Raw genomic sequence first — 11,815 nt, forward strand, 5'->3', positions numbered from 1 at the left:
GCGACTTTGCACAACACATTGTACAGTATCAAGGCTTCAAGCAGGCTTCAACATCAGTAGAGCTGTAAGAAAACCCTTGAATATTTGCTCTTGGCACAGAAGCATCTACTGTGAGAAATGATTGACAAATTGTATGAAACATCAGGCATAAATCAAATGCCAAGCTAGTTGACCGAAAACACATACGGTAATGTGGTACTGCCCAACCCTATGGAAGGAGATGAACTGTTCAGATGGAGACTGGAATATGGAAAATATATAAAATGACTTTTCATCTGAATAATTTAAAGCATGGTCTGATTTGTAACAGATATTATAATATCTGATTGATGGATTGATTGATGGATTGATTGATGGATTGATTGATTAGTTGATGGATTCAGTGAATTGCATTTGATAATTTGGTTTGTTTACGTGTATTGGTCAATTTCTTGGTCAATAGACCTATTGAATAATCAATGAATTAATTAATGGATTGGACAGATCACAGGAAGGTTACCAATGTCATAGTCAATGCTAGCATTGATCAATTTCATGCTGAAGGATGAAGTCATTCCCAGAGCTTGATAAAATACCTTGCTGTTCCACCAGTTTGTAATCCATCTATGTAGAAGTCCACCATGCCGTTCCCCACTGTCACAGCCATGTGGTGCCACCTGCCATCCTGGGTGACTTGATTAGTGGAATAGGACAGCACCTGATTTTCCTGAAGTAACAAAACACAGCATTCAGCAAAGACATCTTACAGCTAGCATCAAAACACTTTGTGACCAATCACAAATAGCAGTTTCTTACATCATATAGATATTAAGCATAACAAGTTAGACTTTTTTGGGTTTACAACCATATTATAAAAAAAACACAGAACAGTAACAATAAAGCTTACAGGATTCCCAGGAACAGAGTATCTGAACCAGAGTGCAGTGTCATTCACAGTGGTCCTGAGTTTGAGGGAGTAGTAGTGCTTCTCTCCATCAGGGCTGGTTTTGGAGATGACCATCCCATCTGTGTCAGGGTCTGGCTGTACCCAGGTGGACATGGTGAAGCCAGACCTGATCTCGGCCCTTGTGGGGTGGTACTCATTGGACACTTGCAGGTAGGATCCTGTTTAAGAATAAAAGCATTAGATTTCATGTTTCATTAGATGTTCAATTTCTTTTATTTCTAACTGGCATGTCATTGATCCTATATACAGAAGACATCAAACACACCATCAGCATACTGTGGTGACATCATATCAAATACACTGTACCTTGTAGATGTTCTTCTTACAGTGAAAAACTGACCAAAGATGATTTTTGATTCAACACCATGTAAAAGACAATCATGACACTTTGGTCTTCTACAATGCTATTCATAACAATTAGGGTAACATTATACAATCTTAGAAATGATTGTATATTCCACCTTTGACTTTGGGAGAATAGAAAACATTGTCCAGTAACTACTTACCATCAGAGCCTGTGAAGTACAAAGCCAGTGTTCCTGTCTTGTCCCGTCCAGGCCTCTGTTGTACAGCTGCCGTGTAGGTTCCCAGCATGAACAAGTCATACACCTTAGGCAGCGCTGCAGCCAGGGAGGGAGGGAGGATTTCCCACACAAGCTAGAATCGATGCAGAAAAGACAAGAGTTATTTAGGTCTGCAAAAATGTTTACACTCAGCTGCATGATGACAAAATGAATACTTTCTGGTTGAAAGTTCACAAGTATTTCAGCACCAAGGACAGGAGACACTGCATGGAACATTATCAAAAAGACTTTAGTTAAATGCATTGAAAATACGACTGGAAAAGAAGTATTTTGAATCATAAAGATATCTTTCAGCACCAAGGACAGGGACACTTTTGAAGGTTTTTGATGCTATAGTTTTATGCAAAGATAATCATTTTCGAAAAGACTTTCAATTTTACTAATACAAAATGTAAGATCAACATCACCAACAAGCCTTTCAATTCAAAGTTCCTCTCCCCCATCCACTTTAGATGAGGAAAAATATCCATTGAGAAAATGAAACATTCTTATCTATAGGCTTGCATCATAAAATGTGTGAAGTGGTTACCTCCACATCTCCTACAGCTCCTTGTGCTCTCTGGATGGTGAAGTTTGCCCCTGTGCTATCCACATTTCCTGGAAGAAAGTCCTCAGCAATGTCAACCATCCTGGAGTCATCTGGGAACATGAACCTGCCGTACGGGTCATCATTGGTCGGAATAGTCAAAACAGCCTCCAGATTTTCAGTAGCCAGTCTACCACCAGGACCAGGGCTGCCACCTGAAACAAATTACATGATTTTGTTAGATATTCCATATCTTTATTCATAGCTGCAGTGACAAAAATGCTGATTTTAATAGCCACCATGCATAAACAGATTAACTAAAGTTAGTTTCACCGTGCTGAAGTTCACGTGAAAGTTTCACGTGAAAGTTTCACGTGAAAGTTCCGATTGAACTTCAGCAAATCAGCAAAGTGTATAGGGAACAATCACTCAAACAATCATACCAGTTGCATTGACAAGCCTGAGTGTGTAGTTCTTGGGGAACTCAGGGATATTGTCAGCCATTACAAGAGCAGAGATGGGCTGTTCAATCTCTCCTTCTGCAAACGTGATGTAGCCTGAGGTGTTGTTAAACTCCTCTCCAACAGGAACTGGGGAACCTGACATGTCATAGAACTGGTACCAGATCTGTACTTCTCCCCAGAAGCCCCTTTCTCTTACAACCCTGTATGAAGATAAACAAGCACAGAGTTTACAACAGTTTAAGATATCAATACAGAATATGTAATGACAGATACATTGGTGTGCATTAGACACCTACCCAAGAAATCACAATGTGATGAATAATTACTGTCCTTATGCAGCTATATCTAGACTGTTTCTGTCTATAAACATGATGTCAAAGTTTCGCTGATTGAGAAGAAAAACCCAACATTTTTTATGAGTGCGGTTTACCGTTATCCTCATCACTTTTTGAAGCCTGCATTACATATGTGTGTCTCAACTATTGTCAACAAAGAGTAATCAACAATTTGTATCATCAGGACTTACGTGAAGTTGACTACAACACCCTCCCCAGGTGCAACCTGGTCCAGCTCAGCGGGTGCAAAGCTGAAGACGCCATTAGGATCATCACTTGCTCTGATGTACACTCTGGCTTCAGTATTCCCATACACTACAGTGTCTCCTGCAAACAGAAACCAAAAGTACAATGACTGGATTATCCTCCATTAATCTTTGGAAATTGCCTGAATAATTTACCATATTGTGAAAATATGAATCTATTGTGAATAATGGCTTTTAAATTCTTTATTAACATTGATGTATCGGTAGTTTAATTAGTTAGCCATAAAAAGGGTAAGAAGCTTCAAATACCTGTAGCTGCAAAAAGCTCAACCCGGAACATTTCATTGGTCTCTGGTCTGTTATCGTCCAGGGAAGTAACCACCAGCTGTTTCTCCCTCTCTCCTACTGCAAAAGTGATGGTCCCATTGGTGAACTGGAAGTCAAACTCATTTGCAGTGTCCTCAACTGTGCGGTACTGTACACTGGACACGTAGTTGGCTGACCCGTTTCTACGGACGGTTAGAGTGGCTGATCCTGGTTCATTAATGTATACTTCTGGGTCTGAAAGATGACAAAAGGATTTTAAAGCATAAAGCATCAACCATCATATGAATTCCTGACTACACAATATGTTAAAGAGCTTTATTGAAATGTATGAAATGTCAAAAAATGATATGCAACACTTGGTAAGTCGACAAAAGGAACAGTTACTGTTGATAGTTGATCTAAATCCTAGTTACCCAGTTGCTGAACAATACAGAATGTATGATAACTCACTAAATGAAATACCTAGTACCTAGTTTTTCACAATACAAAAGATAGAAATGCCTACTGACCTGAGAAGTACACTGCATCATCATTATGTGCTACTGTAACAGTGCTGGTGGAGGGTGCACCCAAGGAGGCACCATTGGTCGGTTCAGTCAGTATGATAGTGAAGGACTCATCATCTTCAGGAATCTGCGAATATTGAAGTCATCAGAGATATCAGTGCTGTCTTATTTTGTACTATCATACTGTTAAAGTCTTCAGCATCTGAAGTATCAGATAACAAGGACAATCTAGAGAGACAGTCAAATGATTTTTCATCAGTGTAGTTTACTGCGTTAAGAATGAGGTTGAAAGAGAAGTATTTGAAATAATACGGCTGTCTTTCAGCACCAAGGACAGGGAACACTGCATAGAAAATAATAAAAACAGGTACATTTTGTACATACCATATCAGGAAGAGACTGCAGTTCCAACATTTTATGTCCCTCTCCATCAGCAAACTGCAGTACTCCAGCTACTGGTGACAGATCTGCTGTGTTGTTTGGTGAGATGTACCAGGACACCCTGGCTGGGCCAAATACTCCCCTATTCCTGTCAACTCGTAAAGAGGCTGGGTACACATTACTGCTTGTGCTCTCACCTGTAAAAGGAAAGTTTTATCATTAACTCGGTGTATTGACTATATCTCAGGAAATTCATGCATAATATTCTTTGGATGATTATTTCAAAACCATTGAACGAAATAATACTTCATTTCAAACAAATGTCATTTCTTTATCTCAAAATTTATGACAGAGACAAAGGGAAAATATTCAAGTTCTCTATCTCTATATGAATGTCAACATGAAGTTTATTTTTCAATTTCACACCTCTATGATTATGATTTGATCAATCAATTCTATGTATTGCCTGATGGTTTCAAAATATTGACTTACTAATTGTGACGTCCGTATCAGCAAAAGAGAAGACTCCATAAGGGTCATCATTCTCCAGCACAGAGATGGAGATGGTACTGGGGCTGCCAATCACACTGGCTGCCTGGTCCTGTCCGCTGAAGCTCCTCAGCTCCAGGGTGTAAGTCTCATTCAACTGGATATTGAAGAGATACATACATGTAATATCATACAGATACAGGTCTCAATACATAGAGAGAGACTTGATATAGTTTAGTATTCAAACCAATAGTTTCTATGAATTGTTAACAGCCTCACCCTCTTAACTGTATATGTTTGCTATACTTTTGTATGCCAACTTCTAAAAAGTGTCTAAGTTAGTTAAGACAGTAACTGTACAATCTTTAGAAGCAATGGTGAATGAAAATAACCCTTTTGGTAGAAGTGTATTTCCTCTCCTAGAGAAGAATACACAACAACAGAAAGCCAGGAAAGTTCACTGATATTTACTCTAAACTGAGAGACTTAAAGTACAAGGGTATAACTACTGTCTGGTGGGACACATGTAATCAATGAAAATACATTTCTGATTTACCTCAGGAACACCATCCTGTAATGCTTGAATTCTTACAGTATGACTGGTCTCTCCAACTTCAAACCGAGCCACTCCCACTCCACCCAGGAAGTTGGCTTCTCCATTAGGCTCTATGGTGTACTGAACCGTACGTGGCACCAGCGCACCTCCATCTCGAATTATGGTGGAGAGGATCAGCTCACCCTCCTGCAAATGATCATTCCCATTTTACAAACACAAATAATACTACATGACATCCATTTTTATGCATTAGAAAAAGAAAAGAAGTTCACTTTTAATGCAAAATGCTGAAGGTGGAGGCAAGAGCAACAGAAGACATATGATTACAGAACATCATGGAGATTGTTTAGCTCTTATAATGCCCATTTATGCCATTAGCAATATTTTTCTCCAAAAATGTTTCGACACTATACTTCAATGACACATACCTGCACCACAAAAGGTCCAACAGTGCTATCAGAAAAGGAGAATATTCCCCCTGCATCATCGTTCTCCTCTATCACCACGTTCACAGTTTCAAACCCAGGTTTGAGTTTCTGTGTTGAGGACGGCACCACACTTTGGAGTTCTACTGTGAATGTCTCATCTGTCTCTGCGATATCATCAGGGAGAATCTCGATGCTGATGTTTTTCAAGCTCTCTCCTGAACATAGAAAAATTGTACAAATATGTATTAAATAACTGTAACTATACGATATTCTGTTGACTTCACTAATAGAAGTATAATTATAGTTAATTCCTGACATGGGTATGCAAACTTCCAACCACATGTCCATTGGTTTAAATTCTAGAGTAGAGATCCATCTTAATTCTTACATTGTCTGGTAAAATACTTGACAAGCAAGGTTTACTTTGTTTAAAGTTTAGAATATTATCATGATCTAATTAATTAGAATAAATTGCATATTGTGAATAACCCTCACCTTCAAGGAAGAGGAGATCGCCTGACAGTGGTCTGGCATCAGAAGAGATGTCAGCAGCAGGTTCCATGCCCCAGAAGACAGTGGCAGTACCAAGAGTTCCCTCTCTCTCAACTGTCAGAACAATCTGTAAAACCACATGGTTGTTACTGTGACCACCTCCTACATTCAATCACATGGTGATGCTATTTCAAGATTAAAGTCATTCTTTAAAAGCACAAAAAGATTTGACTCAAAGACTACCATAAATCGTGGCATCCTTCTATAGGCTGAACTGCAAACCCCGAGACATTGTAATAATTGTTGAGAGCAATGTCAGGACTGAACTTACTATCTGGCTGTCGGGACCATCAGGCTCCTGGACCCTCCTCTCTGTTACATCAGTGAAGCCCACCTCCCCATTTGCTATGTCATCTGTGACAGCCAAAGTCAGGTTGGCCCGGTCCCCAAGTCGTGGGCTGCTGGCTGCTACTGCTGGCGTTACTGTGTGACACATTACAAACTTAAGAGAACTGTATCATACTGAAAATAGCACACAACATTTTACTGCATTTCTTTCTGCTTGGAAGCCAAGGCAAATTTTTGAACTGCAAAGTTGTGATATGATTACTAGTCACTTCTGTAACAAATTGTTTTATGAAGACTTGGAGCAAAAATGTTATCTTCTGCATACGAACATGGTATGAGTCACATTTAAACTTGCTGCTAGAAAGTCTATTTTTAATGATAAAATATAAAAACTCACTGTCAACGTCAGGACCTTGAAGGAAAACTTGAAAGCTTCCCCCAACTTGCAAGAAGGCGTCCCTGTTGACTTGAAGTTCCAACTGTTGTTGAGATTCACCAGGACGATACGTCAAACTTCCTGCTGTACTGTTCAGAATACCTGAAGGCATAAATTACAGTACAATTGAGATTGAACATCAACTTTTAACAAAGATGAACATTTGTGCTAAGATATGAGAATTAAGAGGTGCCTGGTTGTAAAAATTATGCATGACTGCCAGAAAACTCTGGAGCAATACTGTTTCCTAATTGACACAATAGTCAAGAGCTAGTCATAGTAGGATCTATTGTCTAAGGTATTACTTACTAACAGGTACATGTAAGTCTTAGACCAATTCTAATCAATACAGTGAAGTTCCATATACTAGGTACTTTATCATCACTTAATGATCAAAGTTGTACATTGATGTATACCTGTCTGTACTTGTCCTTCAGGAGAGTGGTATTGAGCCACGTAAGACACAGTCACAGTCCCAACCGTGCCTCCCTCTCTCAAAATGACCAACTGCAGACTGCGCACATCCCCATTCTGTAGTATCAACATAGGACCAAATATGATTTTAAAATTACTTACAGTGTTTATTGGTACAGTAGTTACTATATGAATGAGGCTATTTACATGCACATTGTAATGCATGTACATTGTATTATGTATATTGTCACATATTTCTACACCTTAACAATAACAGTCACAAATTAAAAAAAATTAGTGGGCATAAAAAAAAAACAGATTCATCATCTTTTAATGGAAGTGCAATGTAGCATATCAACATATTCTCCAAGTGATCCAAACTGTCCATCTGTGATACCTAACATTGAAACTACAAAACAGAATAATTATTGTGATCTCAATATGACTTACAGTGACAATCTCCTGCTGACCAGCTGATGCAAAGTTCAGCCGGCCGTACACATCGTCGCTGTCCCTGAGAATCAGCTGTCCCTCACTTGGTCCCTCCACAGTGGCTCCTCCTGTCACACTAGTTGGCAGCAATGTCAGGGTGTAGGTCTCAGCCTCCTCAGGAATGTTGTCATCAACCATGGTCAGGAGAATGTCCTGAGACCTCTCTCCATCCTGGATGATAAAGATGAAGATTAGAACACCGATTGTCATTATGATAGCTCTACAGGTACTATTTAGCACCATACCTGATCACAAGATTTTTCTAGACTATCTCGCGATTTTTCTTGACAATCTTGATATCATTCCAGACAATCCTGAGGTTTTTCAAGACAATCTTGAGATATTTCATAACAATCTTAAGATCTTTCATAAGATCTTGAGATTCAAGATTCCTTCAAGATTTTTTCCAACATCTCAAGATATGGGACTTTTTCAAAGCAACTTAAGATTTTTGCAAAGTATCTTAAGATTTTTCTAAAACATCTCAGGATTGAGTCAAAACGTCTAAAGATTTAACACAAAATCTCAAGATCCTTGGTGCAAATCTCAAGATTTTTCGATTTTGCAAGAAAGTGTGAAGAACTCTGCTGGGGGTCAGTATGATCTGTTGAGTACCAGAGAAGTTTTTCAATATATATAAGATATGTAAATTTCAGCTGTAAAAGGCTACAAGCATTAGTCCAAAATACTCAGTCCAATGATAATCTGAGTGCTGTTCCAGGCATGATACAAACAGCTGCATTTTCTGAGGGTTTCGAAATAGCTCTATTCAAAATTAAGAGTTACCTGTAAGTCAACTGTTCCATTTATTGGTCCTATATCATTGGCAACAGGATCTGTGTTTGCATCATCTCTCCTCAACTCCCACATGACAGACACTACTCCGTAGGTTCCCGCTTCTCTTGTCACCGTGAAAGCAACAAACTCTCCAGTTCCATCCTCTGCAACCACCCTTCTTGCCCTGTCCAGGCTCAGCCTTCCGTTGTGGTCGTCATTGGCAACGATTACGACAGTGGCAACATTTGGCGTGGCAAGAACAGCATCCCCAGAAGCAATGGCAAGACTGATGGTGAAGTTCTCATCTATTTCTGGAATGCCATCATCTATGATGGGAATGCTGAATTCATTTTCATAAACACTGGCACCAAAACTGATTGTAGGAGTATCACTAATGTTGAAGTCCTCTCCAAGTTGTGCAGTACCGGACACAGCACTGTATCTTACGACGACAGTGTCACTATCTGGGCCTGCTCGGATGTCATTTTCATCGAGTCCACGTGTCACAGCTAGTGTCACACTTCCGGCTGTCTCGTTCACGTAATATGTAGTGTGCCTGAATCTGACTGGGCTGTCATTGGCTGGGATTGTGACTTGCACCATGGAGGCAGACTGGTTTATGTTCGCCCCACCTGTAACGTCTGTCAACTCCACCTGAAAGACTTCCTCCTCTTCAGGCAGCTGGGATAGGAAACAAGACAACAGAGTGTTAACATCAAACATGAAATTATTGCTATGGATAGACAGAGAAGGAGGAAAGAGCAGTTACTTAAATGTGTAAAACACTTGGTACAAGAGTTTTCAATACTTTATTTTCAATTCTTTCAATATTGTTGTGCAACTTTGTTGTCTTTTCCAATATTAAGGCAGTATCATCATTTGTTTCATAAAAAATTTTGGTAGCATGAAATGACTACCTGCTAATTTGCTTAAAGATGTTTGCTTCAAAAGACTTACATTGTCGGCCAGAACTTGAACAGTGAAGTCAACCAGGTCCTGACCGGGAGGCAGGGAAACATTCCCACTGTACTGGCTCCAGTCAGTCAATGGGCTGGGACCAGTAATCTAGAAGAAACACACAGGTTATTTTGTATGTATTTACCTGAAATGTATAATGTCAAGTACATGCAGTTACCTCAACGTCAAATCTTCCACTTGTACTGACTAGCAAGCAATTTAATCTGCTTTAAACAGTATAATGATAATCTTAGAAAATTGTGCTGCTGTACAGATAACAGCATCTCCTAAGAAATAAATGAATTTACTTAATTAGGATATTAACATTTAATTTAAAGAATCATGCTGCTCACCTGAAATGCTGCATACACAGTATCAGATGTTCCTCTGGCTCTCATCAGTGTGAACACCACTGGGTTGTCCCCATTACTCAGTTCTGGGACAGTCAGACTCTCAGCCTACAATAGAAAAAAACAGATACATAACAGCTGACTACAACAGCATTTGCAAGTGACAATTGCAGAGTCTGCAATTTTTGGCCCTTTATCTCCCATAGAGTGTTTGTTTATACTGCTGCTTGGGTCCCTGACACAGCGATTGGCTGGTCTTCACACTCCTGGTCTCCTTGCACTATAAGAGTGGACTATGTGGCAAACGATTGCATTACTCAGAGAACAGAATAGTTGTAAGCATTAATCCTCAGACAGATACAAATCATCCATAATGTTTAAGAACTTACCATGCTAAATCCAACAATGCCAAAAGCATCATCATTAGCCAAGATGGTGATCGTTCCACTGTTCTGGTTGCCAATGGTTACTTGGTTTGACGAACCGACCAGCGACAGGGTAAAGGTGAACACTTCGTCTGGTTCTGGTATGTCATCGTCATTAACAGCAAAAGTCGCAGTCTGTGTTTCTGGACCCCCAGCAGAGAATTGTAGGATTTGTGATGAGCCAACAAAATCTTCTGACCCACCAACAATCTGTCAAGGATGAGAAGAACAATTGAGTGTTTAAGACTATGAGGCTTATTATCAATTGTACCACCGACAGAGGCAATTGCCTTTATAGTGCATAGTGCGACTGGAAAGGAAGACTTGACGTCTTACTTCACATTGCCTAACATCATGTATATGTACAGCAAGACACTCATTGTGCATAAAAATCAATCCAGATATATCATGCCCACAATACTCACCACTATTGATACGCTGACATCTTGTGTTGTAGTTCCTACTTTCTGCACCTGCACCTGTACAAATGTTCCAGGTGCCTCAGTTGTTGTTATCTCTGTGTCTGGAAGGCTGATGATGGATTGGCCTTGTGCTCCACAGGAACACAGACAAGAGAGAACACACAGTAGCCAGACAGACCACTTCATGGCTGCTACCTGTTGAAGCATGAATGTGGGTAAACAATTAGCAACATTCTATTGTATGCAATATTCTAATCAACAGAGCATCATTGAAAAATTTAGGTGCCGATTCAAGTTCATGTAATGTTTTAGCTTCTGGCATCTTTTGTTGGTGTGAAATGCATGAGTGGAATACAACAAATTAATCAAGACAACTTCAATTCAATTTGACTCTGTGTCTCAAATTATTTTGCCATTGGGCCATTCTGCAAATTCAATCACTGGCTGCATTACACTGACAAATTATCACTTAGCAGATAGGGAAGCATCATCTTCATTCATTAGGTTTCAAACACATGCTATGGATCCATGAGAAACATCAGCTGTGACAGATCTCAGCTGGCACTGATGTTAGTTGACCACTGAGTATGTTCTATTGTTTATATTTTGTCCATTTTATGATGCTTACGACGTTGTATATTCTGTCTGGGTGCTTCAGGTAACAGCCAATATCTCAGATCTGTAAGCTAAAATTGTACAGATTCTAACATCTTTATTCTCCGAGCTGAGGCAGACTATATAACGATAGGCAAAGACATTATTTGCATGGCCACATACCAATGTTATGACTGTTGAAATCAATACGTTCACATACTTTCCCAGATCCTACACATTGGAATGGGAAAGGTGAAACCTTCACCAGGCAACTGAACAATGGACCAAGCTGTGTGTTGGGAACAAAGGACCAACCAAGCTTCCTTCCATGTTCAGTCTAGCACAGCGTGAAATGACCTA

At 39.6% G+C, this 11,815-nt stretch overlaps 1 protein-coding gene across 1 annotated transcript in view; it reads right to left on the minus strand.

Moving 5' to 3' along the window:
• LOC118409082 (adhesion G-protein coupled receptor V1-like) overlaps positions 1–11,815 on the minus strand; it is a 52,424-nt gene that overhangs the window by 38,063 nt on the left and 2,546 nt on the right. Inside the window, exons 2-24 of the mRNA XM_035809946.1 lie at positions 10,865–11,056; positions 10,404–10,649; positions 10,018–10,122; positions 9,665–9,772; positions 8,717–9,388; positions 7,889–8,101; positions 7,441–7,555; positions 6,986–7,126; positions 6,572–6,723; positions 6,244–6,367; positions 5,749–5,963; positions 5,321–5,506; positions 4,768–4,921; positions 4,279–4,472; positions 3,898–4,021; positions 3,371–3,622; positions 3,047–3,182; positions 2,500–2,720; positions 2,060–2,271; positions 1,453–1,603; positions 887–1,104; positions 576–706; positions 187–240 (exon numbers count right to left, since the gene is read on the minus strand). Of these exons, the coding sequence (XP_035665839.1) occupies positions 187–240; positions 576–706; positions 887–1,104; positions 1,453–1,603; positions 2,060–2,271; positions 2,500–2,720; positions 3,047–3,182; positions 3,371–3,622; positions 3,898–4,021; positions 4,279–4,472; positions 4,768–4,921; positions 5,321–5,506; positions 5,749–5,963; positions 6,244–6,367; positions 6,572–6,723; positions 6,986–7,126; positions 7,441–7,555; positions 7,889–8,101; positions 8,717–9,388; positions 9,665–9,772; positions 10,018–10,122; positions 10,404–10,649; positions 10,865–11,047 (4,307 nt within the window). The 5' untranslated portion in view covers positions 11,048–11,056. The remainder of the gene's footprint in view (positions 1–186; positions 241–575; positions 707–886; positions 1,105–1,452; positions 1,604–2,059; positions 2,272–2,499; positions 2,721–3,046; positions 3,183–3,370; positions 3,623–3,897; positions 4,022–4,278; positions 4,473–4,767; positions 4,922–5,320; positions 5,507–5,748; positions 5,964–6,243; positions 6,368–6,571; positions 6,724–6,985; positions 7,127–7,440; positions 7,556–7,888; positions 8,102–8,716; positions 9,389–9,664; positions 9,773–10,017; positions 10,123–10,403; positions 10,650–10,864; positions 11,057–11,815) is intronic.

This window comes from Branchiostoma floridae, chromosome 2 (genome assembly GCF_000003815.2).
Source record: "Branchiostoma floridae strain S238N-H82 chromosome 2, Bfl_VNyyK, whole genome shotgun sequence".
NCBI lineage: Eukaryota > Metazoa > Chordata > Leptocardii > Amphioxiformes > Branchiostomatidae > Branchiostoma > Branchiostoma floridae.